This window comes from Callionymus lyra, chromosome 16 (assembly GCF_982586985.1).
Source record: "Callionymus lyra chromosome 16, fCalLyr1.hap1.1, whole genome shotgun sequence".
In the NCBI taxonomy this organism is placed as follows: Eukaryota; Metazoa; Chordata; class Actinopteri; order Syngnathiformes; family Callionymidae; genus Callionymus; species Callionymus lyra.
Window position 1 is genome coordinate 1726153 of NC_141833.1, and position 24133 is coordinate 1750285.

At 37.0% G+C, this 24133-nt stretch overlaps 1 protein-coding gene across 1 annotated transcript in view; it reads left to right on the forward strand.

Moving 5' to 3' along the window:
- Positions 1-24133, forward strand: part of LOC148063172 (cadherin-6-like) — a 55087-nt gene that overhangs the window by 25747 nt on the left and 5207 nt on the right. The window contains exons 3-11 of the mRNA XM_087810544.1: positions 3055-3349; positions 3431-3550; positions 4137-4310; positions 11895-12082; positions 13553-13803; positions 14861-14997; positions 16936-17057; positions 22297-22414; positions 22812-23063. Coding sequence (XP_087666670.1) covers positions 3055-3349; positions 3431-3550; positions 4137-4310; positions 11895-12082; positions 13553-13803; positions 14861-14997; positions 16936-17057; positions 22297-22414; positions 22812-23063 — 1657 coding nt within the window. The remainder of the gene's footprint in view (positions 1-3054; positions 3350-3430; positions 3551-4136; positions 4311-11894; positions 12083-13552; positions 13804-14860; positions 14998-16935; positions 17058-22296; positions 22415-22811; positions 23064-24133) is intronic.

Consider the following 24133-nt stretch of genomic DNA (forward strand, 5'->3'; position numbering starts at 1 on the left):
GTTCCAAACAACGTCTAAGGACAATTGTTTAAGAGAAGAAAAGGACATTAACACTGTCTGGCACTGCATAGGCAAAGACATTATTTCAAAATACTGGTTTTGCATAGATAACACCTAAATGGTTCCTAGCTGTACACACTATAAAGTCATCTGCAATTTTTTTTTTTGTTAAACCTGCAAACCATTTTGCTTACATGCATCATGCAGTCAAACACGACATGCTGGCATTTCACAAATAAGAAGCAGCCCTAAAGGCGGCCTATTTATTGCTTCATTCTCTTCCATGGTAACTAGGACTCTTTTGTTTAGTGTATTATGATTTCAGCATTTCTCTAAGCTCATCTCTCATTCGGCTTCACATGCCTCTACCCTCTGCAATAGTACACTAGAACTAAGGGAATGAAGAATGCTAAAATGAGTGCATCCATGAGAACATTATATATATTTAATAATTATTTTTCTTCCCCAAGTTTTCAATTTTTACACTATTGATTTTGACATTACTATATTAAATGTTATCCCTAATGGGACATTTAGATCTAATAATATGTACTGTATATACAATAGTCGTTGCTGTGCAGTGAGTACCACACTGGAGTGAGTACAGAGCCCAGGGGTGTCCCAGTTCTCAGTGCCAGAACCGAGGAGTGATGTAGGCCCAACCTGATTGACTACCGGCGGCCAGAAAGAAAGTCTAAAGGTTTCCTCGTCAATACCTTGACTATGTGGGGATCAGTCTGCTAGGAGAAGATAATACGAAGTGTATCTTGCTATCCATCCCAAAGTGTGGGTAACCCTGAACAGCGTGTACCCTATTCCAATTGCTATTTGGATCTCCACAATTACTAATACAATTAGTGATATAGTGAAATACAACAGTTTTTATGTTTGCCATATCAATTCTTGAATACGCTTATCCATCTTGTGATTGTCATCAATGGATATTCAGAGATCAACAAAGTATGAAAGCAGGTGCTGAAAAGGTTTGGTCTAGGAGGGAAAATCATTTGAAAAAGTCTCAGGTGGATAATAATGATTTTGCACAAATGATTTTCAAGCAGTTATGTTTTAGGTCTTTAAAAACTCAGTCGATTATGACAGGGCAATAATATCTAGGATGCTTGGTGATCGATAAATGATATTTGGCAGTATTTAATAAGACTGATTAATAACACAGACGCAGCTTACGGCTCTCTTAATGGCTTTTTAAGTTTACTTTCTTACACAGAAAAAAAAAAGTTCCCATCGGTCTTTCTCTTCCACAAACACACACACATTCACACGGACATAATCAAAGCATTCACCTTAGCACCTGGCCTGAAGGAGTGAAGCTGGTATGAAGGGATGAAAGGTGAACAGGGAGAACCTTCAGGTCAAAAAAATACAGACAAAGACAGGGCGAGAGTGAAGCTGGCAGGTTAGAGCTGCAGGTATCACAGTAGATCCGATAGATGTTTACTCCTCTAGGCACAACACCAACTCTGCTTTCTGCTGTACTTTCTTGATTTTCTGCCTTACTTTTATACCTTCAGAAGAGTCTTTGTTTTTATTTGACTGCAGTTCTTTCATGGTCTCTTTGGTCTTCTTTGCTTTGATTCTATATAAAGCGGTACTACACTTTTCTTCCACCTCTCAGTCCAGCCATATGACATAAAGGTTTTTGATCTGTGCACAGTAGAAAAAAAAACGGTCAACAAAACTACAAGTTTTACCCTATCAAACTGAACAGAATGAAATGCAATATTAATTTATTGGATATCTCTGACCAGTAGTTTTGAGGATCTATTCTGTTTTTGTTTCTCTGTGGTTGTAGTATAAATCAGTGGATTGAGATGAAAACATTTCCGCAAATGTGTTGAAAAGAAGAGACGCAATTTATTTCACTATTTTAAACTTTGGTAATTTATAGCAGAACATATAACATAATAAAGCAAATAAATAAATACAAAAAAACATATAAATCATGAAATTATAAATAGGTTATTCTCGTGTTGTCGGTCTTTGATAGAACATAGAGTCATCCGGCTATATCCCAACCACCAGCACACAAATTATATTGAGTAAATGTTTAACAATGAATGTAGATGGAGACCAAATTCTACAGCAAAAGTGACCAAAATACTTTGGTTGATGAGGCCTCATAAAACAGCATCAGCTGTATAATGACTTGTATCATGGAAGGCTCTGCTTTGTATTTCTTGAGGCGTCATCAACCCATCACTACAAACACCAACTAATGACGAGCTCATTATATAACTCAACCCGTAGATGAACCTTTTGTTCAACTAGTTCAATCTTGAATCAATGCAACAATGCCTGAATTTGCAGATATTTCTCTAAAATAACCATTTTTTATTATTCAGAAGGTACAGGAAACTGCGATACAGCCCTTGGTGAGATTAACTTATTTACTAATTACTCAACTTGGCTGAGCCACTGTTGGTACAAAAATGGCTGCTGACTGCGTCTGCTGTGGTTCTTGTGCCCACGAGTGAAGAGTGCCTCAATCCGAGCAAACACTCGCAATTATTCTGTTAAGCGCCAGGACCTTGGCAGTCAAACACCTCTGTGTCTACACAAACAATTTAGACCCAATTAATTATGATGCTTCATTCAGATTATGTGTTGATGAAACAGTTCCATGTACTTGATCGAATCCTGTTCTCTGTATTTGCAGGAATCATTTGGGTTAAGTGACTTTTCTGTGAATTAAACCTAATTCAATCCTAAATACGTCTAAACAGTGTATTGTTAAACTGTCATGCCTGTTGCAATGGAAAACAAAGTTATTTATAAAACCTGTAAATAACCAATAGAAGCCAATTTTAACAAAGAGGTGCAATTTAAAACCCTTAAGAAATAAAGTTATATCTGCTATATTAAGGAAGTTTTGGTAAATGCAACATTTTAATCAAACATATCAAAAGCATATATCCTAAATTAATTTCGTACTCACTAAATTCTGCATTGTTCTACCCACCTTTATTGTGATGAAATTTTAAATAAATGTTCTGTATAATCCAGTAGTAACTTAACATGTCTGTGTCTCTGCAGCTTCAGTCGGACCAGGACCATGGTAACGGGGTGGTCAAGTATGTTCTCTCTGGCGAAGGGGCTGGCACAGTCTTCGTCATTGACGAGAATAATGGAGACCTGCATGCCACTCGTCGACTGGACCGAGAGGAGAAGTCATTTTACATCCTGAAAGCCACGGTGGTCAATAAACGGACTGGTCTGAAACTTGAGCCCGAAACAGAGTTCACGGTGAAATTGCACGACATCAACGACAACGAACCAACGTTCAGCAAAGAGGTGTACATTGGAAGTGTACCAGAGAGGTCTGACATTGGTAAGGACAGTTTCTCACGTATTAAAATCATTCAATCATTACCAAATTTGGTATTTAAAGCCTCGCTTAATGTATTTCCAGGTACATCAGTAATCCAGGTGACAGCAACAGATGCTGATGACGGCATGTATGGAAACAGTGCTAAACTAGTCTACAGCATTAGCCAAGGACATCCCTACTTCTCTGTGGACCCAAATACCGGTAGGTTTTATGTGTACTTAACTATGAAATCTACTGTTTATTCTCTATCCACCTATTATCACTGGCGATGACTTAAAGCAGTGACCCCTTAGCACCATCCGGGACCCGATACCAGTGTCTGTGGCATTTAGTACCGGACAGTGATGATTTACTCTCCAAAACAACATTAACCTATGACAATCCGAGTTCTTGAAACTCAAAATCGCAGTTTTGTTAAAGGAACACCAATCTGTTTGAGCGCGATCATGCAATTTATCTTTGTTTTTTGCCATTTATGCTATTTTAATTCTGCTGTTTTTATCTGAAGGCTGGTGGCTGAAAAAAAGCTTTTACTAAGTTGGTCTGTGCTGCAAAAATATGCCTGACCTGGAATACTTGATTCTTTTTTAAGAGAAAAAAATGAAGGGTATTGTAAAACCAACTAAATGTCTTGATGGATTCACACTGAGAATTCTTTTAAATACTAAATAGTGACAGCGTTTATTCAAAGGACTGTGAAGTCTTAAAATTGTGTTTCCTTTCTTTCACGCACAGATAGACAATGCAATATAGATTTAATTTTGTATTTTTTTGTGCGTTTGTCCAGGTGTAATCCGTACAGCCCTTGGTCCTGGTGATATGGATCGAGAGCAGAGGGAACATTACCAGGTAGTCATTGAGGCTAAAGACATGGCTGGACAGAGAGGAGGACTCACTGGGACCACTGTGGTTAACATTAGTCTCACTGATGTCAACGACAACTCCCCACGCTTCACTCACAGTAAGAGTTCAATCTTTGATCCTAATGCACGGAACAAAAATAGCGGTATCAATTAATTAAACAAGCACACATTTGTCATTCATTTAATCATCAAAGATAAGCTAGCTAACATTCACTGTATAAAAGATGAGGCTATTTTTATTGGAGCCAAGGTTGACCAACTTATGACGAACAACTGCATTTGAATTAGGGCTGGGCATCACAACCTTAAATTGATACAACGGTTTGAAATAAATCCCAATCGTATGTATCCGTATACATCTCGGTGTATATTTAAGTCTGGAAATTGCTACCAATTATTTTTCTCTCAAAATGTTTGTCTCTGCTTGAGTTGCAGAGACAACAGAGAATGGCTGCATTTGCTCTGTGTGGAAATTTGATTAATCTGCTGGACATTTAGTCTACAAAGTGCAACATGTGATGTTGTGCAATGTGTTGACATCATTGATGGTATGACAGTGCAGTACAAACATCTATGGTTTACTGTTTCCACCACGTATACCGCAAAGATCTACTTTGAATTAGAAAATTATTTCACAACATTGAATGTTTTCCTCTCATAGAAATCTATTCAATTTCATAATTAAATTCATAGATGTATTTGTTACATTTTCAATTAAAATCTTGAAAATAGAATACTATTTTTATGGAGGTGATTGGTGATGGGTCGATGAGGCGTCATGAAGCGTTTCAACACACAGCCACCAGTGGCGGCTGGCCCATAGAGGGCGCTAAGGTGCCGCCACTCCACCGATTTGGCTGGTTTTATTTTCAAATGTTTTTTATATTTGATTTGATTTGTTATTATATTATTTTATTGATGAGTCTGTATGTTTGTAGAATTCTTCACACTGACAAACTATATTTTAATTGATTCAGGTCCTGCTAATAATCTTTCTATCTTATTTGGGGTATGTGGAGTCGCTTTAAGAATAGCCCATCAGTGACATCACGTTTATGTAACTCAGCCAATCACACATCGCTCAAAAGTGATGGAGATGTGTCATCTTTAAGTGTGATTTTGGGCGCTGAAAAAAGCGACCCCTGTTGTTGCAATACATAAGAGAAACATTCACTCTCTAAACAATTTATTTATTTTCTTTTTCTTTTTCTTTTTTTTGTGCAGTGTCTTTGTATGTGATAATGATATGTTGGTAGAAATTATCTCTTTTTTCCTGGTGCATAGGAAATGTTTTTAAATAATTTCCCCATAGTTTTTTTTATTTTTTATAATTTGGTGTATTCTGATTGGGTAACAGTGATGTTCTCCTGCTGTGGAAAACAAACACTCACTTGGAAAAGATGCCTCAGCAATGAGGAGGTGGATTTATTTAAATAAGACAATTCTTTTTTAACCAAGTTTAACCAACAGAAAATAAAATAAATAATTTACCAAGATTCAATTTAAAATTAATTTGAATAAAAATGGATCAAGTGGAAAATTTGAGACGTACAGGATGAAAAAAAAGAAAGAGGCAGCTCTATAATTCTCATTTAGAAACGCAAATGATCCGCAATCTTTTGACGGATGCGCTTCTTTAACAGTTTGGCACGCATCCATTTCAGTTCGAAACAGTCCTGGTATCAGTCACATGACTTTCTTGAAGCAATACGCGCACCGACACGTGTGTTGCTGTCTAATCTCGACGCATGCGCTGACGAATCAGTATTACTGGACCCATAACTAGAGGTGATGGATGGTGGAAATATCAATAATAATTGTGAGGGATTTGTCAGTTTAAACATGTATGTTACCTCGGGGTCAAGGAGACCAAAAGGCCTGAAAAACATTTTTTTTTGTGGCATTCCTTGTGTTTCTTTTAGGTCAAGATGAACGACCTCCGTCACATGCATTTCTAGAATTGTGACTTAAAGAAACATTGCCTTTGCAAAGTAAACCATGAGATGTGCAAAACTTTTTTTTATCATTCGAATCATATCCATACAATTATGTTGAACCCTACATTTTGGATTTCACAGCTATTTTACTAATGGTTTTGATCTTTTCAAATTGATTTTTACACTTCCGAGAGCTCATATTTCTTAGAATGACACCTCTTAACCACAATTATCTCCTCATAGAAGAAGACAATATGTTGTAAAAGTAACTGTGGACACCTAATTCGGTGTCGAGGGTTGAATGAAGCGATGAACCGCTAAACATCAAAGATCCCGACTAATTATAGTTCCCTTGAATAGCACTTTCACGACTGCATTTAAATTAAATGTTTCCATGGTAATGTGAGTAGAAAGAATGCTAGCCTTAATGAGGTCCTCAATCGAAATTGTTATGACAGAAAATTCTAAAAATACTCTTGTATATTGATAGACATGTCAAAGATCGGCCGAGGCTGTCATATTTTGGTAAATATTGAAGTCAATGAGCAGGTTGTCAACTGTTAACTGTAACCTTTACATCATTTTCCATGGCTTGTTGAAGCTCTCCGTGCTGAGAAATGATTGCCACTCTTGCTATAAAAACACCAGCTGTGTATGCAATTGGAAGAGGAATTAGGCCAACTTGTGTTAAATCACCCCAAAATCCTGCAGAATTAATTAAATCTTTATAATACAACCATGTCCACTGTAAACATTCAGGCTCGTGGGGACCGGCTCAGCTCTGAGACCATATTAGAGTGTTAAACTCTGAGTAATGGCTCTTAGAGGGAGTTATTGGTGTGGTTAGTGCTGCTCTAATGTTAATGTTGCCTTTAGAGGTCTCAGAAGTTAAAGAAAAAACCTTAGTTCTATTATTTATATTGACACAGAACACTGTGTTGCTTGTTAGGTTCATATGTAATCCTGTAAAGCCAGGACAAATAAATAGCATGAACCATTTAGTTTTCTTTTTTTAGGTAATAGGAAAGCAGTTGGCGTCCTAATTTTACTGAAAATTATGTGATAGCGAAGCAAATGTTTTATCTGGTCGTGTTAGCTTTCAAACGGTTGTGACAAGATTGCGCACACTATGAGACTAACCATGTTTTGGCAGTCCATTCTCTACCTTTGCAGCGTTTGTGTTTTCACACAGGTATAATGAGGGGAAAATAACAGATCAAGCTGCACAAATCTGGATGTATTCTATATCTCTTGTATTGAAGTTCTTGAGATCTACCCAGAGTGAACAACTGTCCAGTCCATTTAAAAAGCTGTGTCAAAATGTATTTTAATGAAAAATGTTAGTCATGTTTATTATTAAGGACATGGCATATTTCAGCATGCCTGAACATTAGTCGTAGAATTAACACCTAATTTATTAAGCATACATTTGCTCTTCATTTCACGACATTTGGATGTTCTTTTTTAAACCATTATTACTTTAACAGCCCAGGAAAAAGAAAATAATAAACAGATTATCTTCTTATTATACACACTCACACGTCTGTTAAAAATCAGTAAGCTAAGTCGGCTTTATTTGTAAAGCACCTTTCACAGACCAGGGTCTGAAAGCGCTTCAACAACAAAACAATACTCAGTTTAAAAATACATACACATTTTAAAACTTGTTGTAGATAGTGTGTACGATAGAGACGAGTTCGATGTTTGGTTGTCATAAGTGGATCGCTGCAGAGTTCAGACAAAAGTGTTGTTTTTTGTTTTTTATTGTTCAAGACGTCATTTAAAAAAAAGGTAACCTTTTGTGAATTAGAACACGCTTAACGGTTCACAGGAGCATCTAGAAAACCAAGTCAACATCTGATGTTTCTGTTTTTTTCCCAGTTATTTTAAAATCATCTCACTTGTTCATAAAGGCACAGGCAGGATATCACATATTTCTTTTATATTTTTCACATATTTAGCATTCAATACAACAGTACCAAATTTGCAAGCAAATAAGCAATAATAAGCAATAATTTTAAACTAAATGAGAATGCATAGTAACAATGTCTTATCACTGACCCTCTTAGATTTAGCGGAGGATGCAGCGGTGTTTCACTTAAGCTACACTTAATGTTATCCTTTACAGCATATATTCCCCACCAAAACTTTTTTCATTTAAAATAACATTTAATGTTTTTCAAAAGCTTGTTTACGAAAAGGTGAAACACAAAGTTCTTATTAACACAACAGCGGTGAAAATGTGACCTTTTTACTCACAGAAAATGATTTCCTCTTGCCAAAGTCTAAGGGGGTTGGCTTGGATAAAAACAAATTATTTGATTTATGTAAACAGAGCTGTGCCAAAAATAATTCTGTTTTTCTCTATGAGGTCGGATTTGAAGGTTCAATGTTGCAATGTCTTTGGGTGAATAATCATAATTGTAGCGGTGTTGTTATAAACGTATACTGAAGGGAAACTATGACAACGGTAATGTGCATGTTAACTGCTTGTTAGACGAAGCACAGTCTTTGTAGTAGTCGGCTAGTTAACCATGACAAAATGTGTAAGAATTACTATTCATTTTATTAAAGCAATTTCTGTTTGCTATTCACATTTAGTTATTTATATTTGAGAGTGCTTACTTTTGTACTAAAGTCTGGACTGAAGGATGCATGTTGCTTCCCGTGGTCTTCATCTCTTCATATTTTCTCATTAAATTTCAACTTGTTTCATTTGTAATAAGGACCTCAGAATCTCAGTAGAACACCCTACACACCTTGGTCCGGGGTGTCAATTCATTTTTACTTCACTCCAGGACTCCAATCAGTGCTGCCGTTGTCGGCGCCTGGAGGTAACACAATCTCTATCCGGCCAGAAAGAAGTGGAGATGAAATCTGTGTCACCTCTGTACTCCTCTGGGCTGAACCAGACTCCCACTTGTTTGTTTAAGTGCCTTGCTTGCAGACAGGGACCAAAACACAGAATACATCAAAGAATGCTTGAAATGCTGGCGAGAATGAAATTGTTGACCCGGGAAGCAACATATAACATCAAGGTTTTTTTTTTTTATCTGGGATTCTTAGATGTGAACACAAAACCAGTGCAAACAATTTTTAAGGGCTGACTGGTGTTCTATTGCTGCAGGTTAAATAATTGTATGCTCCGTACACACAAGCTCATTGACCTTTCAATAAGCTTATATTCATCAAATGTATAGAATCACCACCATTTATCTACCACTTCACTTTGAACCGCTGTTTGGTTTCCAGTGCAGGGTGGACTTTATCAGGGCTGGTTTCTTCGGTTTGGTAACCACGGGATCTCATGAATGCTTCAGGCAGATAATGTGTAGCCTTTGGTTCCCTCAGACCAGAACCTCCACTTTTTCTTTACTGTTGCAGGTACAGTAGCCCTAAAAAGAATCAGCTCCTCTAAATCAAAACCATCGGTCGGGAAAGGGTGAAATGTCCCATCCAGGTTGGAAGATAGAGGGAGAGAAATCAGGCAGGTGTATGGAATGTTGTTGAATCAAGGAAAGGTTTCGAGACGCTATCAGATTATTCGCCAGCAGTCTATTGTGCTCTTAGGTCTTAGAGCAAGACCGCGTTGTGTGCCTTATTGTCCCCTAGGGGGTTTTCACTGATAAAGCGTTTAATATATCCTCATAATGACCAAGTGAGCTTCAAAGATCCTACTCTAATGCAAGTTTAAATTAGATTTCTGCCTTACCACCGCGGTCTTTGTATCCTGCAGCCTTAACTTCCAGTTAAGATTTGCCTGCCTGTAAACTATAGTGCAAATGTTGATTCCAGTATTATGACAGAAAACATCAGGACACAATGCAATGCAGATGGACATGGATAGTTTGTGATATTTAGGAACAATTGTCATATTAAATACTTTTTTTTTATTGAGAATGAAGAGAATTTGACAAGTGAGCTTTTTCTAAATATTTTTTTAAGAACTAAAACATTTTTGGGGGTCGTTTTTTCTAGTCTTAGAATTACATCATATTCTTTTTGCTATGGATTATCACATGTTCTGCATGCAGTATAGACCTAGTGCTCACAAATATAACACTTGAAGAGGGAAGGTGATAAAACAGTAATAGTTTAGTAATAGGCCACAGTTTCTTTAATCTTTTTGGACAACTTACTTGTCTCCAATCCCCTCAGTTGCATTGATCCTGTGGTTTCTACTGAACATGGCATAACGCTGTACATTCATTGAAAAAATACAAAAAAAACAGTTTCGCGTCAATTAAAAAAAAACACTTCCAACATTAGTTAGAGTTTTTGCACTGGCAATGGGTTTATTGTATGTGAGAAAGAAGGTTTCTCTCCTAAATGAAAGTAGGTCTCTAATAGATATAGGAAACATCCATGATAGTGAGGACCTCACCAACAGATGAAAATAGTGTAGGATGAACAGATGGAGATGATTTTAGAACTGTCTTCCTGAAATTTTAAGACTTACCAAGCCTGTCTATCTCAATTATTAATTAACACGTGCACTGTGAATACACAGGAAAACATCTTGCGTTAACATGCAAAAACAAACAGACATGAAGGCACCAAAACAGACACAGGTTGAGGGCTGTCGAGCTGCCAGAGCAGTCGATGCCTGCTGCGTCCCGGCAGCATATAATTACTCCCTGAAGTGCTTTAGACACTACATGTGGTCCCTTGTGTGGTGCACATATACACACACACATGCTAATGTAGGCATTCTGATATGAAAGTACCTACAGGGTTCATTTCAGAGTGACATCTCATTTGCATTAACGTAGATGTGTTTATGTTACGTCCGTCCCAAGAAAATGAGTTGCTATCAGTCATGTCTTATCAAGTTTGATATTGCATAGTAACAGCACACCATTTTAATTTTTAATTTTTTTAATTTTTAATTTTTGAATTATTAATGGAATATTACAGGCTTCAAAATATTTCTCAGCCTTCATTGTCTGGTATTTCCTTTTGGAGAATCCATATTTTGACGGTGTTAAACAATGTTGTGAAGGTATTTTTGTGGATTAGCGTTCAAGGTTTAAACTGGTAAAAGGAGAAAACGTTCTTGTTGAAACATTAATGTCAAAAAGTGAATAATAAAAAAAAAACAGATAGAGAAAATGGGAAATGTGGATTGAAGCCCAACATCATGGAAAGTTTGACACAGAACAGGCCACAACTTAGTTTCTGCGCAATAAAATTGGCCAGTTTGAAAGGCCACTAGATGGCACTCTACAGGAAAATGATGTCAGGTTTCATTGAATTAGTAGGCCAGAGCCAAAGATTATAAAGCAGAAGGTGCCATCTAGTGGCCTTTCAGAATTAAGACACTGCATCATTATAAAGTTGACGCTGGATTATGAAGCTTCATCAACCCATCACTAGAAAACACCGTCTCTGTTTGATGGTCACATGGATACTCACATATTATCTGTGCTGATCGTCGAGGCATAGTGACATTGTGAATGTCATCGTTAAAATATAAGCAAGAGAGTTCTACTTCTTCAGTCACATGACCTAATTGTTGCTTAAATGGTGGATTTTTTTTAATTATTTTAGATATTTTGGATTCATCAGGTTTTGGGTTAATTTTTTTTTAAATTTGTCTTTTCTTTTGTTTACATTACAATGATGTACTAAAGGGAGTGTCACACTGACAACCGAGACATTAAAAGCACAAGTCTCAGGTCAATCAACCTCAACCCGGGGTGTCAACTTTTAAACTTGACACAGTTTTGAATTTGTTTGTTCCAGGTATTTACCCATTCAGTGCTCCGGAGTCGTATAAACCTGGGACCCCAGTGGGCAGGGTTAAAGCAACAGACCGAGACATCGGGAAGAACGCAGAGATGCATTTCTCCATTGTCAGTGGAGACGGCATGGACATGTTCGACATCTCTGCGGACAAAGACACACAGGAGGGAGTCATCGTTGTCAGCAAGGTGAGAAGACACAGGAGACTCCTTTAGTCACGGGCTGCAATAGCGGCCCTAACCACAGATGAGAAGAAACACACAATTCAATTGCCCGAGATCCATTAAATGATGACAAGAGATTAAAATTCAATAGTCTAATCGTTGTTGTTTTTTCTATACCTCGGATGTATTTCGAAGGTGGCTTTTAATGATATTCAGCTCAAGGCGGTTTTTAGAACGAATAATTCCTGTTACAGTGATTCAGCAGATCCCCCCCTATCCACTCATAAGGATACTGCCCACGTAGTCCTTTTTCAACATACTTTGAAATATGCAAAGCCATAGCACGCTTGACAGATGAAAGAAGCCAAATTAAACTTATTCATCTTCACCCTCACCACCCCCAGTCCGAGCTTGTGCAGCAGCAAACACACAGGAACTAAGTCTTTCATGCCGAGGGGTGTAAAGAAATGATTCACCGTGTCTTTACAGAGTGTATATACTGGAGAACAATCACAATCCACATGGAGATGTTCTTTTGTTCCTCTTTTTGACATTATCTAAGAAACTGCACAAAGAGTATAATGATTATTGTGTCAGCAGGAAACAAGATGAGCACAAAATCCACATTCCTTCAAGGAACTTCAAGCACCTCACGGAAAGGGCGCTTAGATATATCTAAGACTTTGTTCTTTTATAAACGTAATAACAGTTCCACAGCTGATGTCAAGAATGAGATATGATCATCATTTTTTTTAACAACCTGAAGAAGCTTTTATCTTTTTGAAAGCGATTTTATTATTTAATCACTCAATGAGTTACTATCCTGTCACCTGTCTTTTTTTTTCCTTTGAAAGTCAGCATCTGGGCTCAGTTTAAGGAATAAAAGAAATTCAATAACAAATGAAAAAGTGCCACTTATCAAAGCTGTCTTTTACTTTTGAGGGAACTTACAATGTGAGTTAATAGGAGCAGTTGATCATTTTCTACCTCACCTTTAAAATTATTGAACCAACACGGTTTATTTCTATATATTAATATAATATATCACTAAAATGTTAATAACATTTTCAGGATTGGCAATTCCATTTAAATTAAGATTTGAAGGTTTTTTTTCATTCATAAATAAAGATGGCGACAGGATTTTTTGTTATTTTTGTTTATTCTACATTATTAAAAATGTGTCTCTTCTGGTCTTTTGTTTACAACATTGGGTTTTCAATCACATTTTTTATTTTATTTTAATTCACTTTTTAGTTATTGTAACTAAAACACTCATCTCTGTTTTATTAAAAAAAAACCTGACTGTGCTCTGAAGTCTCCTACAAGCTTCAAAATGATTGTTAAATCAATTGGGCTGGAGACCCATTGGAACAGACTTAAAGACCATTCACCATAAGTCAATCAAATTAGGGATCAGCTTCCTAGACTTATGCTATTAGCTTTTTACTAGCAAGCATTTATTGATGTCCCTCCTGTTTCCTGACCTCTCCACAGCCATTGGATTATGAGAGGAAGCAATCATACACGTTGGAGATCCAAGTCCAGAACACTCAGCTAGACCCTCGCTTTATGTCGCCGGGCTCCAAGGACATGGCCACAGTTCGGATCAGTGTTGAAGACGTGGACGAGCCCCCGCTTTTTAACAGGGGACATTATGTGATGGAGGTGAAAGAAGATGCTGCAGTGGGCGTGGCCTTAGGATCCGTGAGTGCCATTGACCCAGACAGAGCCCGGAGCCCCGTCAAGTAAGGATAAAAAAAACACATTAACAATGTCAACAAAACAGGGGAAATAAGTAATCACGTTCTCTGGGGCCACTTTTTCCTTAGTCTGATATCTGCACATCACTAAAGAATCCACTTTAGAGGCTATTTTTCAGTTCTTTCCATTCATATTTGAGTTTTTCCTATGGGCTAGGGTAAATAAGGCTTCATTTTGCTGTAACTTAAATTACAATGAAAAGCTTCGATAACCCCTTTTTTAAGAAACCTTAAATGAGTTTCATTTTGTTTAAGAAAAAATGAATGTTTGTTCATTTGAAATTAAAGTTTGTTCTTGTCACTGCTGCGAGAATTACAATAATTTTTATTTTTTTATGAATTCAGGAGTTTTGATGTTTGTGAACATTGTGTGTGTAATCAAACTTGAACAAATATTAGCTGCTTCTAAACTGTCATGTCACAAGAGAGTGTTCCCTCTTTCTAGCTTGTATGCACAAACAGACACACCCACACACACTCAGAGACAATTGAAATTGTGTCTTTGTTGTAGTGTCTCTGTATGAATACAGGAACAATTCAGTGTGTCAGTGAGGTATAATTTAACTGCTGCATGCTTTCTAATTGTAACAAAGGCTTAATGTGATAATGTATATTTACAAATTTCTTTCGCAAAAAAAAACAAAAAACTCTTTTGGGCTGAATTATTTGAAAATGACAGCTGACAAGAAGAAGAAAAAACAACAACTCAGAGTTTAGAACCATTGTTGGAAAAGTAAATTTGCACGTTAAGTAAATATGTTGTGTACTTGTCTATCATTTTCTGTCTAAGAGCTTGTATAGCTGCATTTAGCAAGAGCAAAATAAAGAATAGAAGCATTAGAATATGCAGCGTTGTTGGTGTGTCAAACTATTTTCTAATTATATTCATAGTAACATGTTTCATTTTCATATCTGACATTTCCCTACATTAATGAATTGTCAGGTATATTTTCAGTGCACTGATGTCTTCTCTGGCGCCAATGACCAGCCTAAACCCTTATATATTTCATCCCCTCTTCTCTTTCCCTCTGGATTGTCGCAGATACTCCATCGATCGGCGCACTGACATGGACCGCCTGTTCAATGTCCACCCAGGCAATGGATCCGTCTTTCTCCTCAGAAGCCTGGACAGAGAGGAGACAGCCTGGCATAATATCTCAATTATTGCCACCGAGTTCAGTGAGTTGTGCATGGTTTTTAGGCGCACGGATGATATATGATATTATACATTTAAGGCCAGACTGAACGTCTGTATCAGCCTCAGTATTTTATTAGTCTATCTGGAAGGTTATTAGTTAAAGGTTTTAGCTATCAACCAAACAAAGACATTTTATGATTCAGCTTTTTTTAAATGTGAAACTAGACACTAGAAACGTTTTCCTGTTCTGTCCTCTCTGATCCCGCGGCGCAGACAGGACTTGTGACAGTTCAACACAACAACATCTTTATGCTGGAATCAATCATCACATGATCACCAATCAATAATCTCTATTAAAGTAGGTAAAATATCTAATTACAAGCAAGAAATAACTGTTCATGACGGCCGATTATTTTAAAATTTAGTTAAAGGAGTTGCTGTCATGTTAAGAGAAGCATTAAGTTACTTACTAAATTTCCTCATAGACCACCTATTTCAATTCATTTCAATTCAGTTTTATTTAAAGTGTCTTATCATAACAAAGTTATCTCAGGACACTTTACAGTTGAAGTAAGACTATAGTTGATTAAGGAAAAACAGATCCCAGCAATTCAACAAAGAGCAAGAAGCGAAACACTGCAGTGAGCTATGGCGAGGAAAAACTTACTTTTAGAAGGTAGAAACCTCGAGCAGAACCTGGCTCATTGTTGACGGCCTCCTGCTTTGACCGGCTGGGAGGAAGGATAGGGGGGGTAGACAGATGGATAAGGAGAAGAGTGAGGGAGGATATAGTGAGAAAAAAAAAGAGGAGAGTGTAGGAGAGTATTTAACAACCACCTATATATATGGATCAACATTAATTAACATTTCCTCAATTTTGTTGAACTTATTCCGGTACCTTTTAATGGGGTTAGATCTGAGATGGCCTATGGAACAAGCATGGAACGGTTCTATTATCAGTGTCGGTGTTAATGACTAATCTTCAAAAATATCTACCGAGAATTACAGATATTCTTAAATGCTCAAATTTGATAAATGAATCAAGAATACACAAACCGGTTAAAAGAAAGTGTTTGAAAATCACACAATATTTTCCTAAGCCTCACACTGAGACATGTCTTCTTCTCCTCTGTGCATCCCCGCCTCGCAGTGCAGTCCGAAAATGAATAAAATTACATCACCATTGCAAGGGATGTCATTTTCTTGCATACACACACCCAGGGAAATTCAGCTTAGGAAAATATCTTTTAAAGACGGATTTGCTGAAAAATGCTACCATTATTTGTCCATATTTCTCTTTAAATATCAAAAATTATACTTTTTACGTTTTTTAAAAAAGGACTGAAAACATTTGACAAGGACATTTCTGCCCTGATCTATATTCCTGTGATAAACATCAGGACATGTTGCAGTCGTGCTGTAGTCTTCATCACACGGATAAAAATGTGTTTTACATCTAACAACCCGAAGATGAAGAGTAGAAATTAAAGTAGACCGCTGTGTGACTTTACAGATGTACAAGTCAATATGCTTGACACTCAAAGATGCGCTCATGTTGATCTCTTACAATTCTTTCCAATTCAATCTTAATCTGATTTTTCACAAGCAGTCCTCAAAGCAGCTGCTTTAAGGTAAAGACGAGCTAATAAATAATGTTCATAGACAACCAGATGGCACTCTTTGCTGTATTATCTTTCGCTTTGAAATATAAGCGTGAAACCTGCCATAATTATAAGCAATGCCAAGCCTTCTACTGAGCTCAGATAAGGCCTCTGTTTCACGAAGCATCATAAGTCAATTACTGATTATAACAAGGCAGTCAGTTGGTGTGTCTGTAGGTCAGTTCTTCAAATGTTGTTTATATCCTCTTTCAATGGACCTCGGGGAATAGGCACATGCTGTCATGCAGTTTTAATGACCTAGCATTAACATTTAGAAAAAATGTATGACGACTGATCTGAAACCTTTATTGTCCACAGATAATCCACGCCAGAGCAGCCATGTTCCTGTCCACATCCGGGTGCTGGACATCAACGACAACGCCCCCACATTTGCAACAATCTATGAAACCTTTGTCTGTGAAAGGACCAAGGCTGGCCAGGTACATACTCAACACAAACCCAAGCAAAACCAGACCTATCCTTTGCTCAACGTATGACTTTTCTGCTGATGCTTTGTGGAGTTTTTTCTTGGTTTCTTCAAAGCCTAATTGAGTAAGTGGAAAGTTGTTCATAAAGGTCACTGAGAATGATTTACTTAAGAAGTCTGCCAACAAGGCAACAATACTTATAATAACGTACATTTCTCTTTGCTGCACCTCGGAGCTGACATTTCATATTGTGCTTAAATTAGGTGCCTGTTTCCTACGTATTTTTTTCTATTGAGAGTGACACAATCCAAATCTCATTATTTTTCTGTCGCCTCTACCTTCAGCCTGCTCTCCTTTCATGTCAAATGACGCTCATGAACAAGATTTAAATGAACAGACGGAACCAATCGAGGGAAGGTCTCTTGACAAGATGAGATGTTGGACATCGTGGCGAGAGTAGAACTATATCAGAGTATGTCCAGCCTTGAAAAGTAAAAAAAGTCAATCAGTCTTCCATCTGTTAAACTAAATATAGTGTGTGACTGATTGTCTAACTTACTGTGAACGTGTCATACATTTGCATATTTAGTGATGAGTGTGTGAAAACAAACTATTCATCTCAATCTCCCTGAAAACTGCATCCCTGGGGTAATATGGTGAAATGTTTTTTTTCTCTACATATAAAATATAAAACTATAGATCTTAAATACAACAAATAATTCACAGTTTATAAACAGTGCTTTGCCTAATATGTTTTCCAATAGTTTAAAGCAATCAAACACTTAAAGCAATGGTGTAGTTGTTTCAGTTAAAATAATTATATTTGAAGTATTCAAGATGGATTGTGGAATGTATATAATTCTATGAAGACCTTGGCCTTTCCTTTTCACATTTCACAAAAAAGGGAGATTCCAACTTTTTGTCTTAGGAAGCAGCTAAGCCAGCAAGTATATAACATTCAGTAAATAAAAAAAAATTAAAAGAGTAAAAGGGTGTTTATCACTGCTCTTGTGAAGGGTAACCAGTAACATTGAACACAGAAAACATGCCTTTTTTCCCAAAGAGCTACCAAACTATACTAACCATTGTTCTACAGATTCTCTCCATTTAATTCCACAAACACTTAAGCGAGCCAGTTATTTGGATCTATATGAGAATACGTACAACTAGGGTACATCTATTTTAGTTGTATACATTTTATACTATTACAAACCAATTTGATCATTAATAAGTGAGCAGCCATGTAGTTTCCTCTTGTATAAATACAATGGTTCATCCTGCAGTGCAGTATCAGATATAAAAAGATATATATATTTAAAAGCTGCCCGGCACTCACTAGATCTGATTGTGTGATATTTATGTCTCTCAAAGAACGTCTGTAGTTTGAAGCAAAAGCCGTTGTGTCAAACAAACAGAGCGGCAACATTTTGTTCCCACTCAGGAAAACAAAACCGCTTCCCGCTCTGTGCTGGCAACTTGATAATCAAAGCGAACAAAACAGAATAGATTGACAACCTTTTACTTGTTTGAAACAAGGCGTAAATGTGAAGGCGGAATAAGGCAAGATTTGTGGAAACATTTTGTTAAAAGATGCATTTTTCTGTGCACAGCAGCTTCCAGCGTGTGTCAGCAACTTCTCTATAAATGCTGCTGTACTCGACAAAATACAGTCAATTATTCCGTCACAAATCATTGACTTTGGTTCAGTAGAACATAAAAGTGGGTTAATTATACTTGCAATTGAGATTCAGCTTTTTTGTTGGGATTTAAAACAAAATGCACTAAAAATATAACCCTTGCTGTTGTATGTTTAACAAAATGATGCATAACTATCTTTAAAGGAGCTTGTAATATATTTATTGTTATATATGAAAACTTGCTATATTTATTTCTATATTTCATTTTAAAACAAATTGTTTATTATACACTTTCTACTGTAAACACATATACAGATTTATTTTATTAACAGCAGCAGTTTGTCAAAATATTATAGTAGGATGGTTCAAGGCTCAAAACACAATTAATGTGCATCACAAACAAGTCCATAAAAGAAATACATTTGGGTAGCTATTAAAATCAGCAGCAACCAAATGATCCATCAATATATGTTTGTTTTTCAATATACTTTGACATTAAGTGAATGTTCAAATGAAAAGGATGACATAAAAAAGCTCAACATGGACCAAGATAAGATTAAAATAAATAAATATAGGCTTTCTTTCAAATTTATATAATTTATACTTACATAACTTTATATCAGTTACTCTGACCTCAAACTATCTCTTTTTTAATGTCATCATGCTAACAGGAAATTATTACTTTTTTGTTTCTTTTTTAAACCTAAAAGCATTAATAATAATTAAAAAATTGGCTGAGAATGTTGCCACAAAGCTAGTAGCATATGTAATATAAATGCACTTTACTATTACACCACTTGCTATAATTCATGGAACTCTAATGTGATTACGCTTGTAAACACAGCACCCTTCCAGCTGCGCTGAATGGCTGTAAGCTCAGTCTGTTCTTTTATGGTGGCTAACTAGTTAATCTGTCATGGATGCTAGCAGAAGCTTCACACCAACAAATATGGCTTAACACTTCGACACATCATGCACGCACAAGCAGCCACACACGCATCTAAAACCGCACTGCAATTAATGGGATAATATGATGTGTGTCACACTTGCTGTTTGAGAGGATAAATATAACACCACAATAGATGCAGCACGCAAACACACCCGGCTTCATCGTAACATTCTTCAATGCAAAGCATGATGCCAATGGTCGTTCACATCCCTGTCATCTTGCCATCTAGTCATCCTTTAATTCCTCTGCCCTTTCATCTGTCCATCAGTGTTAATCAACATTATTTGTTCACTGCATATCCTGCCATGTTAGCTTCAGGCTCAGGATTTGTTCGGCTCTTGGTGTGTGTATAGGCAAGTGCGCTATTGGCACAGATTCTGTAAAAGTCTTTAATCTTTTTGCGAGTGTCTCTCATTCAATCACATCCATCAAATGAGTTCAAAAGACATCGAGACATTTTCAAATTGCAGAGACATGAGAGAACCCTTGGTAGCACAATATGGGGCTCAGTTTAAAGTTCACAACCGCCCGAGTCAGATTTGCTGGATATTATCACACCTGTCTCATCCCGGTTGGATGAAGAGGATTTCATGGAGGTTCATTGACACGTTTCATAAGCAGCAGGTGCGTGCAACACAATGGGCGACAGACGCACCTGAGGACAATTTCTACAGGCTATTTATCAGCACAAGCAAATCAGATTGTCGCTGCTGGTGAAGCTGGAATTACCCGTAATCAGCTGCTATGGTTTGAAAAATCTTTAAAGAGAGAAATGCTAATGGGACAGCTTTAGGCAATCAAATTTTGGTTAAGGGATTCTTTATTTTAAGTCAACCAAATCTTTGTTTGAACAAGAAGTGTAATTTGTTGAAATCTAACCAACAGTTATTCACTGGTTACCTTTCAAAGCTAGTGATGCGCTATTAAGGTTAGCGTTAGGGTTTAAACAAACGTGAAAGCAACAGTTACATTCAAATGCCACTAGACTCTCTCCTTTGGCCTGCTAAACTTATTGTGTCGGATTTACATTAAGTTACATTCTTCGGCGCAGCCATGGCAGAGAAGTTCTTCAGATTAATGGCAGCAGGATCTCATCACTGCGTTTGGCAGATGGCTTGGTGCTGTTGGATCCCTCAGGTCAGGACCTGCAGGCCTCACTGCGTGCGGTCGGATGAGAATCAGGTCTTCAAAAATCATAACTATGGTACTCAGTTGGAAAAGGGTGGAATGTCCTTCCCATGTGTATGGAGAGATACTTCCGAAGGTGGAGGAGTTAAAGTATTTTGGGATTTTGCTCAAAGATTATGAAAAAAATTGGTGAAGTAGCTCTTGATTTACCCTTCAGTCTGTGTTACTTCTCTCATCTATGGTCACTGTGGTTAGTGAGCGAGAGATTACAGCTACAAGAAGCAGAACTTGGTTTTCTCCTCAAGAGTGTCTGGACTCTCACTTAGAGATCGTGTGAGAAAGTAAGTTAATTTGTAAGCGACTCAAAGTAGAACAGCTGCTCCTCTACATTGTGAAAAATCCATTGGGATGGCTCGGACACCCTTTTAGGGATGCCTTCTCGACGCACCTCTTAAGCATGTTCAACTAGAAAGAGACAGTGGGTCAGAACCAGGACATGTTGGGGAGACTCTGGGAAGTTTTCTCCCAGGTGAGCTGGAAGAGCTTCAGATCTTTTATAATTCATCTTATATTATTTTATTTTAATTATCATGGTACAGGACAGGATATATACATTGTTTTAATCTCATATTTCATATTTTGTTTTACAGGTTCAGAATCACTGTATGACGTACACTTAGGTCTCTTTGTTGAAGTATTCTCACTGTTGCTATCAAATGCACAATTGGCCCTCGCCCTGGGTGGGATTAGAATTTGATTTGTTGTTGTGAATGCTTTCCTCTCCAATAAATCAAGTTTCTCACCTCCTGTGGCGATGAAAAGATAACTTTCAATTTCACTAAAACTTAGGTGTGTGCGTGTGTTCAGAGAGACGCAGCTGTGCTCAGCTGGAATTCTGTCAGCCACAATAGATGGCGATTGATTACACGTGTGGGGGAAAAGTATCAAAACAACCACAAGAACTTTTCGAATCTTTACTGTATTATCCACTCTAATATATCAATCCATCAGATATTACTTTTTGAACAAGACAAGTGTTTTATTTGAAAAAAAAAACCCAAAAGGAACGCTATTTATAAATGAATGTAGTTGTATGTAATGTTCTTTGGCAGTTGTCAATTATATTTAATGTATAAAATAGCAAATATAAATAGCTAGGCTTGAATGCTGCCAGAAAAATTTCTTCATGACAACTTTCAATGTCACATTAATTCAGAAAAAGTAATTATAGGCTTGAATATTTATAAAAAACATTCTATGTATATTATATTTATCATCACCATCATCAATATTAGTTAGTTTAAAGACCAAGCAATGTGTCTACATTATTAATAGTTGATTTATAAGCATATAAAAATGGAGAGTAAATATCAAACAAGACGTTTTGCTTTCTTTGAACAGACAGTGTTCAAATCTGACTGTTAAAAACCACTGTATGACAGCAGCAGAAAGCCGCCGGCCCATTTCCACCTATTGACTGCTCTTGATTCACTTTTACTTTAATGGAAATTATATTAATTACTTTTGCCTTTCACAGAGGATCCAGACAGTGAGTGCCGTCGATGCTGATGAGCCGTCAATGGGGCACAAGTTTTTCTTTAGCCTGGCTCCCGAGGGAACTCACAGGAGTAACTTTACAGTGCGCGACAATGGAGGTAAGTAAAAGAAACCCTCTGACCCCTGTAGTCGGACTGTAGACTGAAGGAATAACCCTCCCAGACTTTTTTTCCTTTCTATTTTCTACCATTGCTCATTCTAAAATAAAAAAACATTTAAGATACAAGAAGTTGCTGAAAAAAATCTATGTCTGAAAAATGCATTACAATTTAATTAAAGACCTCAATCTTGTATTAAAAAGACATTTCTGGGAGCAGGTTTTGTTAAAAAAGGGTACATTAACAGTGCTTTCTTGAATGAATTCAGTGTGACATTAAGGTGAGGACAAGAGAACATTTTTGCCCCAGTTTTCTTCAAATCCGAGCTGCTAGCAGCCATAGTGTGCCCTGCAGGCTTCCCCTGATTTTTATACCTGTGCTTTTTTTTTCTTCCCAGATAACACAGCTAGCATCCTGACCCGAAGAGCCAGCTACAGCCGTCTCCACCAAAGCATCTACCTGGTTCCCGTGGTGATCACTGACGGTGAATACCCCATGCAGAGCAGCACCGGTACCCTGACTGTGCGGGTTTGCACCTGCGACCGTGAGGGCAAGATGGAGCTGTGCAGCGCTGAAGCACTTAGTAGTGCCCCTGGACTCAGCACAGGAGCTCTCATAGCAATCTTACTGTGCGCCATCATCCTCCTCAGTAAGTCCTGAGCCTCTTATTCTCACTTAAGAGGAAGAAAAACCTGCTGAATATGAGACACTTCTTGTCATTTGAGCATTTATTTAAAACAATTTTCAACGTGAAAGTGATCCATGCAACGAAAAAGGCCCAATGATTTTGTGTTTGCTTTCAGATAAATGGGTTGAGACATAAGATTGGAAAATTCAACATTAGCCGTTGAGCTTTTTGCAAATGAATACAAAACTGTCCGGCCCTCTTTCATTATAATGAGCAGCACACAATGGAATGCAGGCAGTTTAGTCAATTATTGTGATGAATGAGCATTAATACGTGAGGCAAAAGTTTATACCAAGAATTATGCCATTGCCAGTGTCTAGTGTGCTAGCTTGTAAAACCATGAGAAGCACATGGCCATAGTCACGCTTTAATATTATTATTATTTGAATACTTATTTGTAGTTAAGTGTGACTTGTATGTAAGTAAGTAAGTCATTTTCATTTGTATAGTGCTTTTCCAGACCATGGTCACAAAGCGCTTAAACAATCAAGTCATCTCAGTAAACACCATTGTATCTAATTCATTTTTTGTCAATCTGCTACTATGTGCTTTATCTTATTTATGTGCAGGTCTTCTAATTCTTAGGTCATCTTTTGGTTTTGTCGCTAAAGCCATGCCTTGTTTGTTTTCCTAACTCTCATTTTTTATCCCTTTTTTACACCTACATTGAGTATTGATTGGATAGAAAAATATGCTTCTCCATGAGGACAATTCATAGGTTGTGGCTATTGATCATAAAATCTCACAGGAGGCCATAATCTATTAATAATCAGACACATAAAAAAAAACGTTTTTTACAAAGCCTTGGATTTGGCGCCAGAAATGTTGTCTGAATTGGAAAAATAATGCAGGTTTTTTTTAACAATCAAGGGCCTATTTATTATTGCGGTGTACGTTAAATGTTTTTTTTTTTAAATCTGCATTTCTTGAAAATTGAATCATTTATCTATCAGATAAATATTTTAGGGTAAAAAAATTGGAAATGTGTGAATAAACTGTTGTAGTCTAAACATATTGTAGAGATAGATATT